General features: G+C 45.1%; 1 protein-coding gene across 1 annotated transcript; it reads right to left on the bottom strand.

Annotated features, from left to right (window-relative positions):
• Positions 1-1,040: 1,040 nt before the first annotated feature.
• On the bottom strand, positions 1,041-25,397 carry LOC5514859 (autophagy-related protein 9A). Its single transcript, XM_048723266.1, has 24 exons — positions 24,804-25,397; positions 24,627-24,670; positions 24,133-24,197; positions 23,361-23,480; positions 23,010-23,145; positions 22,357-22,459; positions 21,617-21,716; positions 17,987-18,103; positions 17,602-17,619; positions 11,828-11,927; positions 11,630-11,670; positions 9,537-9,599; positions 9,211-9,285; positions 8,658-8,767; positions 5,333-5,373; positions 5,157-5,252; positions 5,039-5,077; positions 4,287-4,466; positions 3,805-3,888; positions 3,474-3,540; positions 3,121-3,203; positions 2,588-2,734; positions 1,948-2,267; positions 1,041-1,847 (listed from the first exon to the last, which is right to left on the bottom strand). The coding sequence occupies exons 1-24, from the start codon at positions 24,916-24,918 to the stop codon at positions 1,835-1,837; spliced, it is 2,277 nt and encodes a 758-aa protein (XP_048579223.1). The 5' UTR covers positions 24,919-25,397; the 3' UTR covers positions 1,041-1,834.
• Positions 25,398-25,481: the final 84 nt, after the last annotated feature.

Consider the following 25,481-nt stretch of genomic DNA (forward strand, 5'->3'; position numbering starts at 1 on the left):
AATAGCTTATTTGATATATAAAACGATGGCAAAGCCAGCAGTTGTGTCAATGGAATATTTTGTAGTTTCCCTGTCATTGGGGTGTTGAAAGCAAGGCAACGGCAACTTACCGTTGCAAGTCAACACTTCGTTTTGCTATGCTTTTTTGGGACGGAGTTTGTCCTAGACTCGAGTTTGAGGCACACACAAAACATACAATTTTCCAGCCTCATTGCACGCAAGGTACACATTTTATGCAAAATAAACATAGCACACAAAAGCACAATACCCAAGGGAGCTCGATTGATATTATTGCGAAAATAAACGCGTGACGTGTGTGTGTTTAGGAAGGGGAGTTATCATCAGTTGCGCTGTGCTCCCTTGCACAACCCCTTGTGCAAAATGTGCCTTGTTCGCAAAATAGAAATTGCGTACAAACTACACACTAATAACACCATGCACGCCAGCAAAATTGCGTGCAAAGTCACGTGGGCAAAATACATTTGCGCACAAAACGTTTCACGCGAAAAAAAAAAATTCAGGGAAACGGTTTTTTTTGTCAGTTACTTCTCTGCCTGCTTTTAGGGTCTTACATTTGCGCACAAAAAAACGTTTCACGCGAAAAAAAAAATTCGGGGAAACAGGGTTTTTTTGTCAGTTACTTCTCTGCCTGCTTTTAGGGTCTTACATTTGCGCACAAAAAAACGTTTCACGCGAAAAAAAAAAATTCGGGGAAACAGGGTTTTTTTGTCAGTTACTTCTCTGCCTGCTTTTAGGGTCTTACATTTGCGCACAAAAAAACGTTTCACGCGAAAAAAAAAAATTCGGGGAAACAGGGTTTTTTTTGTCAGTTACTTCTCTGCCTGCTTTTAGGGTCTTACATTTGCGCACAAAAAAACGTTTCACGCGAAAAAAAAAAAAAATTCGGGGAAACAGGGTTTTTTTGTCAGTTACTTCTCTGCCTGCTTTTAGGGTCTTACTTTTCCAAACTTTCTGATATTTGTGCTTACAGCTATGACTTTATTTTGGCGCACCCACCCACCGTCAGAACAAGACCCAACTAACAAAACCAAAAACCTCTTTATTCATAACACGCACTTACAATTTCTCGATATAGTATATCTTACAATCGCCCCAATTCGTTATAAACTTAAAAGAAACTCGAACTAGTTTAAGATAAAACACGCTAGCCTGCTAGCTGGCCCAGTATCCCCTATATATAACCTAGAAACTTGAGCCTAAATTGCGTTGCGTTATTCAAGTTTGATGTAATAACGGCAAGCCTACCTGTTCAACCTCCACTAAAATGCAGGACATCCCACCGAACCTGGGTACTGTACGAACGCGCTCTGTGCACCGTCAAACAACAATATCCGGTACTTAATAACCAGCAAAGCAAGCACACAGCGATGGGAGAAGGAAGTCTTCGTACATCGTCTCCCTCTAACCAACCTCCTGCGCTTGCTACGTATAGGCTCTAGTACACGAATATTTTGTTTGCAACGGTGTTTCATTTTTACGCCGTGCAAATTCAGCGCAAAAAACAGCGATATAATAATACCGCGACACTTTTCATGTTTATAGTAGAAAAATAAGGTTGCATTCATAACAAAAAAAAATGATTGGTTTGTTAACGATCAGCTAGGCAATATACGAGCACCCAAGGCACATAGGATGTCTCCGAGTGCATATCGTTTTACTAAGGCCAAATAAAAAATAGTAAGAAACGTTGAAATTCCGTTTTAATCGGTGTCTTAAAGGCGAACTGAAATTTGCGGTCTTGGATTTAAGCACAATACACTCCTTTAATAAAATTCGCCGAAACTCGGGTAACTACTTTAACTCTGCCCAAGGCCTAGAAGTTAACCCTGCAAATCGAAAAAGAAGCATGTTAACATATTGTTGACACAGGGCACGCAACTGGTAGCTGTTTCTGCGAAAGTCGGTAAGTCCTCATGCTTATCTCACATTGTTACTTGATCTCGGTCCCTCTGCTCATCAGTCTGACTGCTGCTGCTACCGGCTGTTGGACTAGTCGAATGCAATGCCTGACTTCCTTCCTCCACTCTGCCTAATTGGCCACTGAGTCCGGGGTGGAACGCGACTTCCGGTCCGTGCGACCTGGCCATGTATGTCATTTCCTGTTCAAATGTTTGTTCACGTGCTTGATACGTCAAACCCGTTTCCTGAAAGAGACCACTTGTCTCTGGTCTGCGCGGTGATTGGGTGCTCGGCCCAGACGGGTAGGACACCTCGTGCATAGAGTGGTCAGCCTGGCGGCTATGTAGCTGGAATTAACCAGAGAAGATGCATTGAGCATAGGTTCAATACAAAAACAGGGCGAGGCCTTAGTTGGCGCTTTTTTCATAGTAATCCAAGCTGTACCCATGCTCGAGGACCCAGTGTACTTCCGCGGTAGTGACCTTTGGGGACGCCCGCAAAGAACGCTGGATCCTCGAGCATGAGATATACCAGCATTTGGCCTAGTTCAGACGCCGTTTTTTTTTCATGTGCCGCGTTCCAATGCCTGCAAATGAAGATGAAACAGTCGACTTCGTACATGAAAGGAACGGTGTCGAAACTATGTAGCCATCTGTTGTTATGATACCTCGTGCATGTACAGCATACTAGTGTTCATCAGCGCTTCCGTGTGCTGCTCTCGGCTCCGTCTCGTGTCGGCAGCCTTTACTCCCCCTTGAAGACCCGCTGTCGGGTCGCTAGTAGCCATTGCTGGCTCATATGGCAGACCAGGCAACTATGGTTAAGGAAAATGTGAATAGATATGTCAGCCATTGGGATCAACCATAATCCCGCGAGTAATTGCACTTTTATAGTCCAGTCAGACATTATGCACGTTTTTTTAAACCAAGGTATTGCTGGAAACACTAACATTTTTGCTTTGTTTATGGGTTAGTTGGCTTCTTTGTTTATCTGGTGTTTGCTTTTTTGCTGCTGATTAATTTGTTTGTTGGCTTATTTATCTTTTTGTTTGTTAATGATTACGTCTTCTTGTGTTTATTTTTTCATTGTTCGTTGGCTCACCGTCCGTTGTTCGTTTGTTCTATTTTTGCTTGCGCGTGTTTTTGTTCAGTCTGATTGCTATGTTAAATGTGGGACGCCTTGAGAGGACTCAATACATACACTGTTGAATGATCGAAAATCTTGTAGAGAGCATGGCTCGGACAGTGTCACACTGCCTGCGATATTCAGTCCTTCGTGGATAGCTGGAGAACATACGAACGGAAGACGGAAATTAGGTTCGGTATAAGACAAACTGTAACAAACAACACAACAAGCGAATAAAAAGTCGAGTTATTACAGCTCACCCATATCTATAATGCCGTAAAAACGACGGAGAGCAAGATGGATAGCGAGGATGGATAGCGGAGATAGATGGCAGGGGTGGATGGCGGAGATGAATAGCGAGGATGGATGGCAAAGGATGGATAGCGGGGGTGAAAGGCAACATAGATTATGAGGAGACTTTGAATTACCATTTTCTTTGATGGTGCTGATGAAATGTGCTCCGCGATCACTTGGCTTCCAGGCAGGGTTGCGAATCTATACATATAGCAAACCAATTATTTAACATTGTCCTACAAGATTGGCAAGCTACAACTAATAACTTAAACACCATTACAACTACTTACTTAAACACCCTTACAACTATAAACTTCACCCTATCAAATGGCCAAGTATGAGAAAGCATCAATGTCCAGAGGCTGATTTGAGCAAGATATTGTTATAATTCGATTGAGTCGACTGTTGTGGCCACGTGTGTTTTTGACGACACCAATAAAGGCGGTTCTCAGTTGCATAGCGTACCGAGAAATGGAGCAAGGAGAGCTCCGTCTTGCCATTCTCTGCCTGTTCGTATTGAGTCGCTTCCGAGAGTCCTTCTGACAACCACTGCGAAAACAACACATTTAACAATACATACAAGGGCCATTAGTTAGAAAACTACACAGGTTATAATGTGGCCCGCTATATCATATTAACAGCCGCCTTCGAGCGTGAGTGCCGGGCTAGCTGCTGGCCTAATCATGTTATTGTTTTCATTTTAATTCAATCTACACACACGGCAAAGTTCCTAAAATATATGGGCGGGAGTCGTAACTAGGGCTTACTTTTAGGGGCTAGAGTTTGTTAATTTTCTGCCTATTCTCCCGTTAATTAAAATGTTTCTGTTTCTTTATGTCGTATAAATAAGAATATAACGGTATGTAACGGTAAGGAGATAATTCGTATAAATAAGAATACAACGGTATGTAACGGCAAGGAGATAATTCTTCTATTGGCGTTATCACCTCAGGGTTTCCGTGTTTCTTCACGTCGAGTTGCGCGAAGGAGCACACATCACCGACACCCACGACATCGACTGTGAAATTCCGGTAAAAGTCCACAATATCTAGCGCTTTGTAGCGAAGACTGAAGCAGAGTAGGAAAGGCGTGACCACAGGACTCACAAGCTCCTCCAGAACATTAACCTGTTAACACAAGGGGGGTACTCTGAAAAAGCCGACTTACCCCAGGCCCTAGGGGAGAACTGTTGACATACGGAGGGAGGGATATCTGAAAAAAAGCAGACTTGCCCGGGCCCCAGGGGCGAACTTTTAACATAAGGGGGGTAGAAAGGATTATCTGGGAAAAGCCGACTTGACCAAGGAAAAAGGGACAACTGTTGGCATAAGGGGGGGGGGGGGGGTAGGGAAGATTATCTAAAGAAGTAAACTTGGCCCAGGGCCAGGGGAGAACTGTTGTCATAAGGGGGGGAGGGAAGATTATCTAAAAAAGTAAACATGGCCCAGTGCCAGGGGAGAACTGTTGTCATAAGTGGGGGGGGGGGGGGATCTGAAGAAAAGTCCAATTGACCCAGGCCGAGGGGAGAACTGTTGACGTAAGGGGGGGGGGAGGGTTTATTTGAAAAAGCCGACTTGACCCAGGACCGGGGGAATACTGTAGAGGGAGGAGAATTTAAAAACCATTAAATTAATCTAAAGCACACCTGATCGGCCTTAGGAAAGGGCGGATAAGATAGTGGGATAAGTCGAATACTTACTAGTTTGTACTGAAAAATCTGCGCAAACTGATCTCGGACCTACGATACAAAATAATTATTAATAGATACGTTGGAATACACAAGAATGTTGGGAAGACTTGGCGCGTTTATCGCTCACCTCAGTGGTGTGGGCCTTGCCTTTCCAGGTTTCGGGGATGTAGTGTGTATACGACAGAATTTGCCTCATAAGTTGCTCCGGGTTCCACACCAAGTTCTACAAACGATTAAAGAAAGAGCAATTTGTAAAGGGGGGGGGGGGGGTACCGCAGTGTAGCGTGATGCGCATACAATTACCTCGTTAGGAATAAACACGTAGCATCCTCTGATGAGTATACCTGAAATTCACACAGTTTCGTTAGCAAAACCTCAGGCTACTTTTAGTTTCCGTGACCTTTCGAGCTAAGGTTCGGAAAGTCAGCGCAAGTACTCTGTTTCACAGAGGCGTACAACATGCTTTTTCAACCTTGTGTTGGTGTCTCTCACTGTCTGAGATCTGTCAACAGACCTAGACCCGCAATGTGCTCCGCCATGACTCACCTAGACCCGCAATCACGGCCAACATGTGCTCCGCCATGACTCACCTAGACCCGCGATCACAGCCAACATGTGCTCCGCCATGACTCACCAAAACCCGCAATCACGGCCAACATGTGCTTCGCCATGACTCACCTAGACCCGCGATCACAGCCAACATGTGCTCCGCCATGACTCACCTAGAACCGCAATCACGGCCAACATGTGCTCCGCCATGACTCACCTAGACCCGCAATCACGGCCAACATGTGCTCCGCCATGACTCACCTAGACCCGCGATCACGGCCAACATGTGCTCCGCCATGACTCACCTAGACCCGCAATCACGGCCAACATGTGCTCCGCCATGACTCACCTAGACCCGCAATCACGGCCAACATGTGCTCCGCCATGACTCACCTAGACCCGCGATCACGGCCAACATGTGCTCCGCCATGACTCACCTAGACCCGCAATCACAGCCAACATGTGCTCCGCCATGACTCACCTAGACCCGCAATCACGGCCAACATGTGCTCCGCCATGACTCACCTAGACCCGCAATCACAGCCAACATGTGCTCCGCCATGACTCACCTAGACCCGCAATCACGGCCAACATGTGCTCCGCCATGACTCAACTAGACCCGCAATCACATGCAACATGTGCTCCGCCATGACTCACCTAGACCCGCAATCACGGCCAACATGTGCTCCACCATGACTCACCTAGACCCGCAATCACATACAACATGTGCTCCGCCATGACTCAACTAGACCCGCAATCACATGCAACATGTGCTCCGCCATGACTCACCTAGACCCGCAATCACGGCCAACATGTGCTCCGCCATGACTCACCTAGACCCGCAATCACGGCCAACATGTGCTCCGCCATGACTCACCTAGACCCGCAATCACATACAACATGTGCTCCGCCATGACTCACCTAGAACCGCAATCACGTCCAACATGTGCTCCGCCATGACTCACCTAGACCCGCAATCACGGCCAACATGTGCTCCGCCATGACTCAACTAGACCCGCAATCACATGCAACATGTGCTCCGCCATGACTCACCTAGACCCGCAATCACGGCCAACATGTGCTCCGCCATGACTCACCTAGACCCGCAATCACGGCCAACATGTGCTCCACCATGACTTACCAAAACCCGCAATCACGGCCAACATGTGCTCCGCCATGACTCACCTAGACCCGCGATCACGGCCAACATGTGCTCCGCCATGACTCACCTAGACCCGCGATCACAGCCAACATGTGCTCCGCCATGACTCACCTAGACCCGCAATCACGGCCAACATGTGCTCCGCCATGACTCACCTAGACGCGCAATCACAGCCAACATGTGCTCCGCCATGACTCACCTAGACCCGCGATCACAGCCAACATGTGCTCCGCCATGACTCACCTAGACCCGCAATCACGGCCAACATGTGCTCCGCCATGACTCACCTAGACCCGCAATCACATACAACATGTGCTCCGCCATGACTCACCTAGACCCGCAATCACGGCCAACATGTGCTCCGCCATGACTCACCAAAACCCGCAATCACGGCCAACATGTGCTCCACCATGACTCACCAAAACCCGCAATCACGGCCAACATCTGCTCCACCATGACTCACCTAAACCCGCAATCACGGCCAACATGTGCTCCACCATGACTCACCAAAACCCGCAATCACGGCCAACATGTGCTCCGCCATGACTCACCTAGACCCGCAATCACGGCCAACATCTGCTCCACCATGACTCACCTAAACCCGCAATCACGGCCAACATGTGCTCCGCCATGACTCACCTAGACCCGCGATCACGGCCAACATGTGCTCCGCCATGACTTACCAAAACCCGCAATCACGGCCAACATGTGCTCCGCCATGACTCACCTAGACCCGCAATCACGGCCAACATGTGCTCCGCCATGACTCACCTAGACCGGCAATCACGGCCAACATGTGCTCCGCCATGACTCACCTAGACCCGCAATCACGGCCAACATGTGCTCCGCCATGACTCACCTAGACCCGCAATGACGGCCAACATGTGCTCCACCATGACTCACCTAAACCCGCAATCACGGCCAACATGTGCTTCGCCATGACTCACCTAGACCCGCAATCACGGCCAACATGTGCTCCGCCATGACTCACCCCTAGACCCGCAATCACATACAACATGTGCTCCGCCATGACTCACCTAGACCCGCAATCACATACAACATGTGCTCCACCATGACTCACCTAGACCCGCAATCACATACAACATGTGCTCCGCCATGACTCACCTAGACCCGCAATCACGGCCAACATGTGCTCCGCCATGACTCACCCCTAGACCCGCGATCACAGCCAACATGTGCTCCGCCATGACTCACCTAGACCCGCGATCACGGCCAACATGTGCTCCGCCATGACTCACCTAGAACCGCAATCACGGCCAACATGTGCTCCGCCATGACTCACCTAGACCCGCAATCACGGCCAACATGTGCTCCGCCATGACTCACCTAGACCCGCAATCACGGCCAACATGTGCTCCACCATGACTCACCTAGACGCGCAATCACAGCCAACATGTGCTCCGCCATGACTCACCTAGACGCGCAATCACGGCCAACATGTGCTCCGCCATGACTTACCTAGACGCGCAATCACGGCCAACATGTGCTCCGCCATGACTCACCCCTAGACCCGCGATCACAGCCAACATGTGCTCCGCCATGACTCACCTAGACCCGCGATCACGGCCAACATGTGCTCCGCCATGACTCACCTAGAACCGCAATCACGGCCCGTGCTCCGCCATGACTCACCTAGACCCGCAATCACATACAACATGTGCTCCGCCATGACTTACCAAAACCCGCAATCACGGCCAACATGTGCTCCACCATGACTTACCAAAACCCGCAATCACGGCCAACATGTGCTCCGCCATGACTCACCTAGACCCGCAATCACGGCCAACATGTGCTCCGCCATGACTCACCTAGACCCGCGATCACAGCCAACATGTGCTCCGCCATGACTCACCTAGACCCGCAATCACGGCCAATATGTGCTCCGCCATAACTCACCTAGACCCGCGATCACGGCCAACATGTGCTTCGCCATCAGCACGTCCCGGTCCACAAGGGTGAAGGTGGTTAACACAGCAAAAACTGCACCGGCCAGAAACGCCACATTCCTTGGAAAAATAAACAGAAGTGCTATTGGGATGTTTTAGGGCTAAAAAAATACTTCTTAAACAGGGTGACAGAAAAAAACATTGGTGATCCGACATGTTTTGTCTAGGCGAATTTCGTACAGGAGAGGCTTTTTTCTATGATAATGTAACAACAATGGTGTTTGGGATGGCGTTAGTTATTACAAAGAATAACGAGGAAAGATGAATGTTACGGTGTGCTCAGTAGCAGTTTTGTTCATAGTCTTGATATAATCAGAGCAACATTGTTTATTGGTAGAAGCGCGAACACAGAAAAACCTCTCAGCAGTGTTTGGTTCACCATAAAGTTGGCAACCGTGTTGCCAGCAACGATTTGAGCGATGAGCAACCACGATATTTTCCATCAAAATACAGGAACTGTTTGCACGAAAATGTACGAAACAACGGTCGGATATGAGACTCACTTGGCGATGATGGCTAGGAATGGAGAAGAGAAAATGTTCAAGTACTTCTGAGCTGGCTCATACGCCTTGTTTAACCTGAGAAACCAAGCAAACGTAATTGTATTGACCGCAAGGTAAGATAATGCTCATGTGACTTATTTAATATACGGATCACTTCACCTAGAGTGCGTAGCAAGCGAAAGGGCTGGGGGGGGGGGGGGGGGGGGGTAATACCGCGCTCCGGGAAATATGGGGAGCACGCGCCTTGTATTCTTTGGGCTTGTATAACGCAGGTTTCTCTTCACTGCAAAATCACATGGATCGATATGCTACGAATGGAGTAATACCTTGCTTGGAATTCGTGATCAAGTTCATTGAAGTGTCTGAAGAACAGCCTTCCGTACGGCGACCTGGAATTAGACATACATAAAACGTATACGTTAACACATTGACCCCTGAACCGGCCTGTACCGGCTTTGGGAAGTACCCACAACCCAAAAAATTCATAAATTCAAAATAAACACAACAAGATGAAGATACTCAGGCATCAGTCTAAGGGATAAATGGTCTTGCAGATATGCATCCAACCAAGGTGTTGGCATCTACTCTTAAGCCAAATAATAGCACAGGTTCTTTGACAAATCTCAAATCGAACAAGGAGAGAAAAGCAGAATCACCCCTCTCAATAAAACGCTCAAAATACCACACAAGGGAGAGAGATCAGCAAACACAGCTCAAGACACAAATAGATACCTTTATTCTGATCCTCCAGGTACATTTCCTTGGCCTCAAAACACAATGCCCATTCCTTGAAGGATTGTACAACCACGAAAATATGTTTACGTATTGCAAAGCATTCTGGGAGATACAGGGGAAAATTCACGAGGGGAGGGCCAGTCAACACTCCTCTCCCCAAAGTCAGATGGTTTTTTATAAGTCTTTTCACCCCGAAGCCAAACGAATCAATTCCAGGTCATACAGACCCAGAATAGCAGTGTAAACAATTTTGCAATCAATTTGGTTTCAGAAAAGACACCATTTAGGATAGCTGTGGTGATTCATTAGAAAATTATTTTCTCATCCGGGCAAAGCCAAACAAGAAAAAATCATCATGAATCCACCTTTGCTTGCAAATATCCATAAGCAAGGCACTCAATTATGCCCCAAAAGACTTCATGATGTCCTGAGACACTCTCCTAATATGCTCATAGCTGTATTTTTGATGAAAAATACAAGCAACCATCAACTTGTGCTGGCTTCAGCACATCGACGAGGGATTAAAAGTGGGGACCGCAAAGCACTGTTGGAAAGCTTGGATACCGCTGACTAGGTGCAGCTGTGTTTGACTTTGACGGGCTGTATAAAACTCAGAATAGGGGGGGAGGTATCTGTTTTCAGTCTGTTTTTTGTAAATTCAGCTCCAAAAAAGCCAGGAGTCAATGGGTTAATCAACCACCCCTAGATTTTCATCAAAATAACTAGACCTTTTTAGACTTGTGCTGTGACATACACCAGTGGATTGGATCACATATATGCCATTTCTAGCAAGTGAATATCTTTAACCTAGAAAATAGAATTTTTTTTACTTGGACATGACTGGACTCATTGATAGGGATGATATGCATAGCTTTTTTAGAAAAAAATGCCCAAGAAAACATCAGATTCAGGCAAGGTTTTGTGATAAGATTACTTTGACGGTGAATATACAGGAAAAGTACCAAAAGTGGGTTGACACTGCTGCTTTGAATTTATAAAGGCAAATATTTTTATAGAATTTGGGCTCCCTGTGGTTTCCCTAATGGTTTTAACATAAGAATTATCTGTTAGAATATCAGCCATAACTTAAAGGAGGCTTGTTTGTATATCAAGCAGAATTTGCCTACACTGTTGTATGCACCTAAGCTTGCGAAAAATGCATTGTTCTCAGGCAGTGAGGCAAGCATGATTTTTAGGGTGTGTTGGTTAATGTGACTTTCTGTATAAACCATAAACATTCAGCACCCTCTTTTCCAAGTCCTCTTGATCGTTAAAGCGTTATCACGCAAGCCCAAGTGAACACGTACCGAATTATACACAAATCTTAGGTCTGCCCTGAAAAAGTCTAATTAAAGACGAAAATTTGGCAGAGTCGAATTCAAGTTTTTGGTGTATTGTATCATTCTTCTGGTTTCACGAACACGACTATTTGGGCTTTTTGTATTTATTCACATTTTAGGTTTGATATAAAAGAATCCCAAAGACTAAATCATTTAACAATCCTTCATAAAAGTTTCGATTTTAATTTTTAATTGTGTAATCCAAAAGTTATGAAAAATTAACTGGATTTTAAGAAATGTTTCTAAGTTCCCTTGTTAACCAATGCAAGGAAGGGCATCTTGCTATAAAATACTATTTTGACAAGTTTCTAGAGAAACAATCCTAACACTTCAACTATCCTTACCATCTGCGCGCCCCTAAAGCATCAGGTGCTCGCTTGACAAGCTGTAAGTAGAAATACAAAAAGTCACGCTAAAGAAAACCCAAGTGTGCATGTGTATACAGAGGTAGTAGAGACCTGTAGCAGGCCTCGAAATATTATGTTCAAGACTAAACCAATACAAAAGTGCTGTGCAAATCATGTGTTTCGGACCAGACGTACCTCGGCATAACTGAAGAAAGAGTAGAGTACAACCCATAGGAGAATAAATGGGCAGAGGAGAAAATTAGCTACTCCTATCCAGAAAATGCGACGTGAAAGCCTGCAAAGACAGCATGCATACATTGTGTAATGACCAATGTGTTAAATCTTATAGGGTTCCTTATTTTTCTTATTTTAACCGCTTGCGATATTTTTCTAGGACCCAGTCTTTTTCGTTGTTTTTATAGTCCGTCCCTGTCCACCTTTCCGCTTGTCACCCGTTTGCCCCTCCCTCCCTCCCTTAGTATCGCTAGCCTCTCTGTTTCTCCCTCCCTCCCTTAGTATCGCTAGCCTCTGTTTCTCCCTCCCTCCCTTAGTATCGCTTGCCTCTCCGTTTCTCCCTCCCCTCCCTACCTTAGTATCGCTAGCCTCTCTGTTTCTCCCTCCCCTCCCTCCCTTAGTATCGCTAGCCTCTCTGTTTCTCCCTCCCCTCCCTTAGTATCGCTAGCCTCTCTGTTTCTCCCTCCCTTAGTATCGCTAGCCTCTCTGTTTCTCCCTCCCCTCCCTTAGTATCGCTGGCCTCTGTTTCTTCCTCCCCTTCTTTTAGTATCGCTAGCCTCTTTGTTTCTCCCTCCACTCCCTTAAAATCGCTAGGTCCTTTCCTCTCTGTTTCTTCCTCCACTCCCTTAAAATCGCTAGGCCCTTTTCTCTCTGTTTCCCCCTCCACTCCCTTAAAATCGCTAGGCCCTTTCCTCTCTGTTTCTCCCTCCACTCCCTTAAAATCGCTAGGCCCTTTCCTCTCTGTTTCTCCCTCCACTCCCTTAAAATCGCTAGGCCCTTTCCTCTCTGTTTCTCCCTCCACTCCCTTAAAATCGCTAGGCCCTTTCCTCTCTGTTTCTCCCTCCACTCCCTTAAAATCGCTAGGCCCTTTCCTCTCTGTTTCTCCCTCCACTCCCTTTAAAACGCTAGGCCCTTTCCTCTCTGTTTCTCCCTCCACTCCCTCAAAATCGCTAGGCCCTTTCCTCTCTGTTTCTCCCTCCACTCCCTTAAAATCGCTAGGCCCTTTCCTCTCTGTTTCTCTCTCCACTCCCTTAAAATCGCTAGGCCCTTTCCTCTCTGTTTCTTCCTCCACTCCCTTAAAATCGCTAGGCCCTTTTCTCTCTGTTTCCCCCTCCACTCCCTTAAAATCGCTAGGCCCTTTCCTCTCTGTTTCTCCCTCCCTCCCTTAGTATCGCTAGCCTCTCTGTTTCTCCCTACCCTCCCTCCCTTAGTATCGCTAGCCTCTCTGTTTCTCCCTCCCTCCCTTAGTATCGCTAGCCTCTCTGTTTCTCCCTCCCTCCCTTAGTATCGCTAGCCTCTCTGTTTCTCCCTACCCTCCCTCCCTTAGTATCGCTAGCCTCTCTGTTTCTCCCTCCCTCCCTTAGTATCGCTTGCCTCTCCGTTTCTCCCTCCCCTCCCTCCCTTAGTATCGCTAGCCTCTCTGTTTCTCCCTCCCCTACCTCCCTTAGTATCGCTAGCCTCTGTTTCTCCCTCCCCTCCCTTAGTATCGCTAGCCTCTCTGTTTTTCCCTCCACTCCCTTAGTATCGCTAGCCTCTCTGTTTCTCCCTCCCCTCCCTCCCTTAGTATCGCTAGCCTCTGTTTCTCCCTCCACTCCCTCCCTTAGTATCGCTAGCCTCTCTGTTTCTCCCTCCACTCCCTTAGTATCGCTGGCCTCTCTGTTTCTCCCTTCCCTCCCTTAGTATCGCTAGCCTCTCTGTTTCTCCCTCCACTCCCTTAGTATCGCTAGCCTCTGTTTCTCCCTTCCCTCCCTTAGTATCGCTAGCCTCTCTGTTTCTTCCTCCCCTCCCTTAGTATCGCTAGCCTCTCTGTTTCTCCCTCCACTCCCTTAAAATCGCTAGGTCCTTTCCTCTCTGTTTCTCCCTCCACTCCCTTAAAATCGCTAGGCCCTTTCCTCTCTGTTTCTCCCTCCACTCCCTTAAAATCGCTAGGCCCTTTCCTCTCTGTTTCTCCCTCCCCTCCCTTAAAATCGCTAGGCCCTTTCCTCTCTGTTTCTCCCTCCACTCCCGTAAAATAGCTAGGCCCTTTCCTCTCTGTTTCTCCCTCCCCTCCCTTAAAATCGCTAGGCCCTTTCCTCTCTGTTTCTCCCTCCACTCCCTTAAAATCGCTAGGCCCTTTCCTCTTTGTTTCTTCCTCCATTCCCTTAAAATCGCTAGGCCCTTTCCTCTCTGTTTCTCCCTCCACTCCCTTAAAATCGCTAGGCCCTTTCCTCTCTGTTTCTTCCTCCCCTCCCTTAAAATCGCTAGGTCCTTTCCTCTCTGTTTCTCCCTCCACTCCCTTAAAATCGCTAGGCCCTTTCCTCTCTGTTTCTCCCTCACCTCCCTTAAAATCGCTAGACCCTTTCCTCTCTGTTTCTCCTTCCCCTCCCTTAAAATCGCTAGGCCCTTTCCTCTTGTTTCTCCCTCCACTCCCTTAAAATCGCTAAGCCCTTTCCTCACTGTTTCTCCCTCCACTCACTTAAAATCGCTAGGCCCTTTCCTCTTTGTTTCTCCCTCCCCTCCCTTCCTCTTTGTTTCTCCCTCCCCTCCCTTACCATCTCCTCCCTTAGTACTCCCCTTATTTGGCCTGTCCATCCCCTCTCACCCATATTTCGTGTTCCTTTACTTAAAGACCCCATATTCTCGTGTTTCTTATTATTCCTCTTTCCCTTAAATACAAATCAAGCGGAAAATGATTTAGGACTTTCTTTATTCTGGTACCAATTGGTTTTGCATATTTTTACCTAACATAGGATCGATAAAATTTACATTATTCTCATACGAGTGCCCTACGTGTCCATACACGGCACAAGCAATCGAGCATATTTACCCCAATGGCCGGTATCTCTTGCTAATATTTGTTCTTTCCGCTAAAACCTTCATATCGGTCACGATAGCGGACAACATTCCTGACAACTCGACACACGATCCTTCTGTACAGTGAAGGTAAATACTCGATGTATATTTCCTCGTTTTGCGCAGGGTCGGTAAAGTCATCAGTGAAGATTTCGGCGGGAAATCCCTCGATCATGCTCAGGTCAGCGTTCTTGATCCCAATATGGACGAGCTTTACCTCCTCCAGGTCTGGATTCTCGATTATCGCACGCACCGACACCACATAGGTCGCCGTGCTGATGCGGTCGCCAGGGTTAACATCATTGATATTTGTTTGAGCTGGGAACTCCTCATATAGGACTTCACCTAAGTCATCTACGGTATTACTGACTGTCGCGGCCACTACTAAAGGGGCTGGCACTAGGTAATCTGCAACGGAAAAGTGTGACGGAGAAGCGTGTCGTGAGCGTGACGTGATTCGAAGTAGTGTCGCTAGCATTTTGACCTCAGAGAAACCAAACACTTTGAAACCTTCGTGTGTTATCAGGTCCCCCTGTGCTAGAGGAGGTTGGGTGAGGATTGGGCTCAACGCTAACGGCGCCTGAGAGAGAATATAAGTTCGCCAGTGCGAGTGACCATGTGGCTTATCAGAATGATCACGTGGCTCTTGAGGATGATCACGTGACTGATCAGGCGGCCCTTTCTCTTCGGGGCTGGTAAATATGCCAGGGCAACTGGTAATCACGTGAGTCGCAAACACTGTCTGGTCGTGCTGGTTAACGAGGCGATGATTGGAGTGAACGACAGTTCCACTATGCGCTGAACTTGGATTGACATCCGTCACGTGGAAGAAACAGCTGACCGTATCCCCAGGAAACAGCGGGTTGATCTGAACGCTGTCATGGCAACCGACGTGTGAGGATTTCGATGCATTTAGACAGTTGTTTGCATAACCAAAAGCTAAGGCGTTCAAAAAGGAGAACGGAAAAGACACGGAGGGCAAGCCTACCTTGACTGCGAATTCCGCACTCGATGTTATACGGTCACCAGAAGGGATTGAGCATCGCCAGGCGTTTAACCAGGAGTCGGTTATTGTCTCTTCCCGGGCCGCTTGTCTGACGTCACCGATCTTTAAATTGTGCCTTTGAGGACGCATACAACCGCGCGGGCTCAGCAAACCAGTCGCCACCCGTGCACTTTCCGAACAACTGTGTCGGTGTATTTCCGACGCTTTCTTCAGATGCATCGGTCCAATGTATGTACCGCTATCTAGCTCTTTGCTTACACTCCCTTTGAGTACCTCACTTGCCCACTTTACCTCCTGTGTTGAAGGAGAGTACGAAATGTTCGCATGGACTACCTGTGTGGGCGTAAGCACAGCCGAGCCAACAAATCCACAAGCCTTCATTTGGCTGTAAAATCTCTCTGCTGCGATGTGGTCATCGAGTTTTTCGCAGACGCCGGCAACAGGCAGCACGTCGGCGGCTCTGCACGCCATCACCACGTGGCTCAAGAACGTAAAGTACGTGGGAGAAGACTCGTCACAATGGCACTCTGCCTTGAAGTCCGCCATTCCGGTGAGAAGCCCTATGACGCGCCGGGACCCTTTCGCTATGCTCTCCGCTTGGAAGAACGCATTTGTCGTCTCCATTATCGGAACAAGCTTGCGGGATCCTTCACTAAGACCTATCCTTCTCTCAGCAGCAGCGATAAGTTTATCGAATTCACGCAACGATAAGCTATCCTGAACTTTAGGAAGCACAAATCCGGCCACAGGTGGTAGAACAAGAGAGCTGAGATCTTTTAAGAGCTCGTGTTGATTCTCGAGTGGATTCAAGCGTACGAAGAGCCTTGGATGTTTGCTAGCGTCCGAGTTGAGCATTTTTGCTATTTCTCGTCTCGTGGACGTCTTTAGGTGCACGGGAGTGCCGTCCTCCATGTCTAGGACGACTACGTCTGCCCGTGGCCGACTTGACGAGAGACAGTGGTCCGGATTCGACGTAAAGTACCGCGAGCGGTAAAGCCGATTAACAGCAGGCTGGTTACAAATAAATCGCAAAAATACAGCTCTCCAGCGCGAACTTCCATCGCTTAGCAACAGGCTTTTGCGAAAAAACATGGTTTTGACTCGTCGCGGATGTTGTATAGTATATATATAGTAATAAATTCACTATTAGGGTTCGACAAAAAACCAGTTGTGCTTCAAGGGCACTTATGCAAATAGCTATGGTCTAGTCGTTTGAGAACAATAGCTACACACGAAGCTATTGATAATTGTTTGAGACGCTATATTTACAAATGTTTGGTGACCTATAGCGTGACCTACATCATGTAATTCAACTTTAAGCTTGTAAAATGGTTGGTGACGTGTGGCGTGACATACATTGTAATGTAACGCTATGCTCGTAAAGTGTTTGGTGACGTGTGGCGTGACATATATCATCTAATCCAACGCTATGCTCGTTGGTGAGAGCATAGCGTTGCTGACGAGTGGTGTGACATATGTCATGTAATGTAACGCTTACTTGTATAGTGGTTTGTGACGTGACCTATATCATGTAATGTAAGGCTATGCTTGTAAAGTGATTTGTGACGCGTAGCGTGACCTTTATCAAGTAATATAGTGCAACGCAATATGTGAAGAGTGTCGGTCGGAAATGTGTTTCCGACCATCGGCAATCCTCTGACGCGCAAAGAGCGGATCACTGGATCGGCGTTCGAACCAACTCCTTGGCTTTCGCATTCGAAAACACAAATTTTCCGAATAAAAGCCGGCTAGCAGGCAAAGCTTCAGCTTTCCTGCAGATCCGTGTATTTGTGGGCGTCTTTTATAGATCATTCAAAAAGTCTCCCCTCTACCTCCTCCCTCCTTTAAAAATACGTCGCTCGTACGTACAGGCTGTCGAAGGGGACATAGACTATACCTGTCAGCCAGCGCAGATCTGTAAACGAGAAACACGAATATGAGACATGAAAGAGAGCAGTATTAGAGTACACCAATCCATTAAGAATTACGAACGATCCAGGGTAAAAAAGGCAAAAATTATCGTGCTGTATTAATCTTGATAATTCGCCAAAATCAAAGAGCAGGCGATGTACTAAATGTTTTTGTGCGGGAACGGCATGAAAACGCCAGAAAGTGGCGTTACGCCGTTTTTTGGACGAAGCCAGCTCGCAAACGTTCGATCGCGTGCTCACGCATATTTTCATTGGCGTCGGGTATCTAATCGCTCTAATAGTTCACCCATCCCCCCCCCCTTGTTTATGGCGATCCGCGGCCCCGAACTGAAAAAAAGGAAGAAAAGTCACCTTTTGCTGAGGTTTTTAAAGTCATCTCTGAGCTTCCAGTTGTCCTGAAAAGGGGACCCTGGACCCCAAAACAGTATCATCTTCAGGTTGTACTTCATGCCCTCCGTCAAAAACGTCCTGCAACAACAAATTACGGTAAACCATGGGTACACCAAGGAGTGCCCGTAATTACCATGCTCAGTATCACAGGCGAGAGGGCACTTTCAGGCGTGTGTACAGGGGGTGCGCAGGGGCCTCAAGTAGGACAGTCGAATACTATCCTTTTTCCATATAATACCTTATGACTGCGCTTCCCCTCAGCCAATCCTGGGTTCGCACAATCCTGGGAGCTACAAGAGACCTTACACACCCCCAGATGCGAGAACCTGTGATCCATGCAAATTAGGAATTGGAGACGAAGAACATTATCTTATAATATGTATGGGAAAATGACAAAACTAGATTCTTTTCACTACTTTATATTTATATTACCCAACAACAACAAAAGTAAAAAACAACAACAACAAAGTCAAAAATCCTCAATAAAAAGCACCTACATGAATGCCTTTGCCTAAAATACATATAAACAAGGATATATTTTATACATATTATAAATTTATAACTCTCATATTATAATATTATAACTCTTTTGGACCCCTCCATCCGTTTTCCATCATTTTAGAAAACGAAGCGGCATGAGACTGTCAAGGTTTTTTTTTTGGAACCGTTAAACTCGTTGGACAAATAGCTCGTGTCTCTAAAGAAGTGCTAGGGTTTCTGGTGCATCGATAGTTCTCTCTCTCCATCAGTTGTGTAGTTCATGGTTCCCCTCCAACTAGCTTGCCTGACGTGCCAACTTTTTTTACTCGAGTTCAGCTATACTCTGCTGCCATCGCTTGTTCTCTTGGCGCACATTCCTCTCCCTCTGCTGTCTGAGTGAACCCCGCGCCAGTTCGGGGATGCACCAACTCACCCGCTCGCCCCTCGCGCGTGTCTCTCCTCCTCGAGTTCAGCTATACTCTGCTGCCATCGCTTGTTCTCTTGGCGCACATTCATCTCCCTCAGCTGTCTGAGTGGACCCCGCGCCAGTTCAGGGATGCCCTCCCACCAGCTCGCCCCTCGCGCGTGTCTCTCCCCCTCGAGTTCAGCTATACTCTGCTGCCATCGCTTGTTCTCTTGGCGCACATTCCTCTCCCTCTTGTCTGAGTGGACCCCGCGCCAGTTCAGGGATGCACCAGCTCACCCCCAACGCGTGTCTCTCCTGCTCGAGCAGTGCTAGACTTAGAAGCCATTCACTACTCTCCCTTCGCAGCTCAAACTTCCCTCTTAGCTTGGGCTTTTCTTTTTGTTCAGGCTACCCTCTTGGTCCAGGCTTTCCTCTTGGTTCAAACTCCCCCCTTGGTTCCGGCTTTTCTCTTGGTTCAAACGCTTCTCCTGGTTCAGGCTTTTCTCTTGGTTCAGACTTTAACATACCTTCCATCAAGGCCGAGCTCACTCGCTTTTCACTAAGGCCGGTCGCCATCGGTGAACACTTGATAAAATCTTGTCCATCGGCAACTCTTACTCTATTATTTCGACTTCGAAACAGCGCACTAAAAATGCGAGAGTTTCTAAAAAAAATTCATGGTTGTTCACTTTAAAAACGCACTAAAATAAACTGTTTGTAGCCTATTATCTGAAATTACTGAATTGCTTCCAGTTTGCCAATATGTTGAGCGTGATGGATAACCACTGTTGGGAGTGGTTTATATAGCGGAAATGTGCGTCAAATGGGTGGGACGAACTGGAATGACTAGTTAAGTTATCTGGTAAATCATGGCAGAGGTGATAACAAACCACACTCTTTTTGCAAGCAACTTCAGCTTGGATTCATAGATCAACAGACTCTCTCTAAACTTTTTCATATTCTTTTATTAAATGGGAATGGGAATTTATTTATTTCAAGCCTAGTTGCTTTAACACTAGCTGGAAAAATTTGACAAGCAAAAACACAATGCTTCTTCTACTCCCCTAGATATGACGTCAAACGATTTGAATGCAATAATAATACGGCACAAGTCACAGTTACTGGTTTTGGGTTTTGGGTTTTGGGCATAAACTCAAGCAACGATCACATGTATTCGGAGTTTCCCTCACGACGCCGTGACTCCAAAGAAATACACAAAAAATCAGCAACGACACACGAGTTACAAGCCAAAATCTATTACTATAACGAGCACTGCAGAGGCAAACTATTCAGCGAAAACTATAAATTAAATGCGCAAATAAGAACTGCTTCTATCTGGACCATAAAGACAATTCAGTCTTTATTACCGTTTTTTTTAACGTTTCCCGGTACGTATTCACGCGAAATATATTAAGGTTTAGATATGATAATTTTGTAAACATTGTATCTATGGCCTTGTTGATTTTTTTGCAATTTGTGTAAATACCACGCTGGAGGTGTGTTTGAAAGGGAAAAAATCGACATACGCACCTAAATAACTAATTTAATTCGCCTTCACCTAAATAAAGTAAAACACCGACATTTCACATGTCACGATCACCAACGCTGAAACGTATTATTCATCTAAGAGACAACGCATATTTATTTTTTAATGAAAAGGAATTCTGTAGTACGGGAGATTACTGGACTTGACGTTTCCGATAAGCTCATTTCACACCAAATAAAGCGGAAAATCCCCGACTTAGTGAGTAATACCAAACACGATATATCAAATGCGACTTTTTTTAAAATTGATGCGACATTGTGTAGTGTCATTGAAATGTGAGCTTTGCGTCCCTGAACTCATACACAGCGCAAGGATGATCAAGGAAAAAATATTATTTGTGTTTTGAAAAGGAAAAATCATTCTGGAATACAAGGAACTGATGGCCATTGTAAGAAATTATAACTTCTTTCCCCATCTTTTCGAAGTGCGCATTTTCAGGTGTCGGTACGACTACTATAATATTGATGAGGTCACTCTGAATTGAACTATGGTAAGGAGTCCAGAATACAAGATGGTAAAAAGTCAAGAATACAGGATGGTAAGGAGTCTAGAATACAGGATGGTAAGGAGTCCAGAATACAGGATGGTAAGGAGTCCAGAATACAGGATGGTAAGGAGTCTAGAATACATGATGGTAAGGAGTCCAGGATACAGGATGGTAAGGAGTCCAGGATACAGGATGGTAAGGAGTCTAGAATACAGGATGGTAAGGAGTCTAGAATACAGGATGGTTAAGGCGTCTAGAATACAGGACGGTAAGGAGTCTAGAATACAGGATGGTAAGGAGTCTAGAATACAGGATGGTTAAGGCGTCTAGAATACAGGACGGTAAGGAGTCCAGAATACAGGATGGTAAGGAATCCAGAATACAGGACGGTAAGGAGTCTAGAATACAGGATTGTAAGGGGTTCAGAATACAGGATGGTAAGGAATCCAGAATACAGGACGGTAAGGAGTCTAGAATACAGGATTGTAAGGGGTTCAGAATACAGGATGGTAAGGAATCCAGAATACAGGACGGTAAGGAGTCTAGAATACAGGATGGCAAGGAGTCCAGAATACAGTTAAGGAGTCTAGAATACAGGATGGTAAGGAGTTTAGAATACAGGAGATCCTCTTGCTTAGAAAGAGACGAAAAATGTTCTTTATAGTTCTTTACCTTTGGCCTAGGAAGGGGAAGCGGTAGGTGCATGGGATAACACCCTTGTTCTGCATTGCTACAAAGTAGTTCTTCCACCTTAAAATCCGATGGTGAATATCTGAAAGAAAATTATCAACAGTAGTAGTACTCACCCATTTAATTTTATTGTATAATATCGTAGACACATTTCATGGCTGTGGTTTAACACACTCTCCCTCTATGATGACTTTTTTTGTGATTAACAATAGCAGAACAGGAGGGAAGAATTTGATAGTTCTTTGGATGCAATTTTGAATCTGAGGACTCTCGCCAAGCTTTCCGAAACAGGCGCGTACCCAGGATTGGCTGATGGGGGGGGGGGGGGGGGGGGTGGGGGTTGTGCACTAATGGGTATCAAATGGAAAAAGGCTAGTAGTTGAAGATTCATTAATAAGAAATGACCTACTTTTTGGCTGCCAAGGGAGGTGCACTCGCACCCTGCCCACCCCCCTGTGTATGTGCCTGTGAAATGCTAAAATAAATTCTGACTTCCTTCAATCAAGTTCTGAATTTGTAACAGAACAAATTTTGTACCCTCTGATTGGTTTACGCATTGCTGTGGGGTGAAATGATTGGAAGCCATCAAAGTGAAGGCCAATGAAAACAGCTCAAGGCTTTTGACCATTGGGAGTCGCAATGTATTTTGTCACTTGGAAGGTCAAGAAAACAAGCAGTGGCATATAGCTGAGTATAGTTGAACTGAAGGAGGAGAGACTTACCTAATTCAGTGAGCTCTTCTTTATGGACACACATCTGGTGGATCTTCTGTATTTCTATCAAGCGTTTCTGCACATCTTGCCATTGAAGATTGACTATTTCAGACTGTTAAAAAAAATTGAGAAAAATACAAAGCAAAATTATTTTCAACTTAAGACTTGTATTGTGTGCTACTGTGGCTACCAAGACAAATTTTAAAGAAAGTTGGCCAATAAGTGAGATCCACAGTTTTGACAGAAACAAACTTCATGTGCTTTGATATGTACTTAAGCATTTCGTTGCTTCACTGACTGGCTGGTGAAGTTCATTTCAATCAGATAAAAGTACATTTTTAGCAACCCCATATGGTTTTAATTGGTTTACTTCACAAAACTGTCAAAGGTAGCCACACTAGAAAAGACAAATTTCAACAGAATATATAGCAATACTTATCAATGACTGGGTGCCAAAAATCTTGTACCAGGAAAGTTATAAGGCTAGAGCTTTGGATTTAGTGTCTTTTTAACTGTAAACATTTTCGTAAATCATGTGTATTGTTTCCAAAGCACTGTTGTTGTTTTTTTTCATAGTGGTGCAAACAGTATTGATTTAACAAAAAATATTGGCATTTCCATCTTTTTTATATAACTTTTGAATGAATGTTGGCTATGCTCACCTCTGGTATTTTCAAAGCATTTTTGTAGAACATCCTAATCTCTAAAAGCTTGAAAAAATATATAAACACTCTTGCCAGACGTATAAACCAGAACAGTAGAGCTATCACCAGACACACAACAATTGCAGGCTCCATGCTGAAAATTAAATATAATATTTGAGTATAGAAAGTTAAGTTGGTGGGCAAGTAATGGAAGTACAACAGCCAAATGCGTAAACAGGCGGAGGGGCGCACAGGGGGCACACACCCCCTTGGCCGCCAAAAAGTGGGTAATTTCTTATTGAAAGATGGTCAGATGCTCACCCCTCTTCTGGGTACATGTCTGGTAGCAACCATATAACCTGTACTTACTGTTCAATCTTGTGAAAGTGGACAACCTCACTGAAAGTGGGGTCTGGGTTTTTGAATAACTTGTCATAATCCACACAAAGAAGAAGAAAAGATGTGAAAAGAACAACAAATGCAAATTGCCTGAAAGAACAAAAAAAATCAAATGACTTAGAATTGCAAACTAAGCAAGACAGCCTCTCAGTCAAATGAAAATAACAATTAAATAAAACCATAAACAACAAAATATGAGTGATAAGCCTAAAGCAGTCCTGCCAAAATGATACCTCCAGCCTTTGGGGACAAAATAAGAAAGAACTGAGCCTGCAAATGCTCTATATAGAGTTTTTTTTGCATGATCACTATATTGATGCTTTGAGGATTGCATGCTTTTTGGTAATCATATATTTTATCATTTTTGGCTACATATGGCATAAGCTCATCCCTTTTCATATTCCTATGATTGTCTTAAGGGCATATATTAACAGTATCAGCAGATAGAAATGACATATTTTACACCAAGCTTTGAAAACAGAGTCTATTGCTCTTACAAAGGGTTGAGGCTTGAAACTTCAGCAAAACGACTCTGTTTTCACAGAGGCATGAAACATACCATTTTAATCTTGTCTTGTTTATTTTCATGATCTCACCATGCCTACACAGACCGCCTAGTTATTCTACAGCTTGTCTGTAATTTTTCTAGTCATACCAGTTCCCACTAACACTTTTGGAAGAAACAGCACTACTTGATTATGGCTTATCAATTGCATTTTATGGATAACGTTTTTATACTCACACAAGCTCAAAACACTGAGTAAGAAGAATGCAAGCGAAACCATCATGCCTATGGTATTCATAAACCTGATAAAAGTTAAGAAGTTTAAATGCTTGGTTAAACAAGGGGCCAATAACAAATATTATTGGTAGTCTACTCACTCTTCCTTAAAGACATCTTAAATAAATGAAAACATTTGGAGTAGTTGACACCAGTATTTTGGTAGCATATGGTGTGCAACCATGCACAGAATGAATAAGATCAAATTATTTTAAATAAAGTAAGCCAAAAGGCTTATACTTGGGTGCATTTTTTTTAGTTAAAAGTATTAAAGCATTCATTACATAATGATGTGCAAATCTTATAGCAAAGTGGTGTATACAATAAAAGGGACTGCAATGCCCTTGTTTTTTTCTCCAAAGCAATAATGCTGACTAGCTAAACAATACTCATAAGCCATGTTTTAAACGAAATGTTTTTTGTATATAACAGTACACATACAAAATAAAGGATACTCTTATAAAAAACTCATCCAGATTTTCTATATGATTCCACCTTCCTGCAAAAAAGAACATTAAAAAGGTAGATATCTATTTTGGATTTGAGTTACTTTATCAGGAGTTGACGAAATATCACTCTAATCTATTTGGAGTTGTGACTGAAACGACACATGACACAACAAGAACGTTTACCTTTTTCTATTTCTTCGAGGCCCCTAGTCCCTACATGAAACCCCTGAGGGGGTAGATCCTCTTCTGGGTCGTCCACTGAGTTTAAACGCTGATACTGAGTCTTGAATTCAGACATTGCGGTTAGTCCGAGTCTGTGAAAGGCAGTCTTTTGGTCTTGGGATTTTCCACCTGGACGGGTACCCGCTAAACCTTGGGTTTAATTTCGATGTTCAAAATACCCCGCTTGTTTTGGGCGTCGCGGCTTCATCTAGTAAGGATCGAGCTGATACCTCTTATTATTTGGTTCATCTGGTTCAAATGGTGGCGAGAAGATAGTAGGCTGGGTAAATTATTTCAAAAAGACAATAAAAGTACAAAAGCTCGTTACTCCATATTAATGCGTCACTTCAAAATTTGTCGCTGTCTCTCAAGAAAAAGGTCTTTGCTGGAAAGATTGTCAAACCATTAATAATCTGCACTCGGTGAGAACGTTTCTTTCCCTGTTTGTAAGGTGATTCCCCGCCTCAGAACAGCAAATTCCACGAATTCAAAGCAATCTGTCTTACATCAGTTTTTTTCCTGAGCGAAGTTTATTATTGTTTACGTTAAAATACGCATGCGTCGCTCAAGTCCTTCTCGGTTGAAGCAGCACAGGATTCCCAACCAAAGCACTTCCTTACGATAAAAAATTAAAAGAAA

This window comes from Nematostella vectensis, chromosome 2 (assembly GCF_932526225.1).
Source record: "Nematostella vectensis chromosome 2, jaNemVect1.1, whole genome shotgun sequence".
Taxonomy (NCBI): domain Eukaryota; kingdom Metazoa; phylum Cnidaria; class Anthozoa; order Actiniaria; family Edwardsiidae; genus Nematostella; species Nematostella vectensis.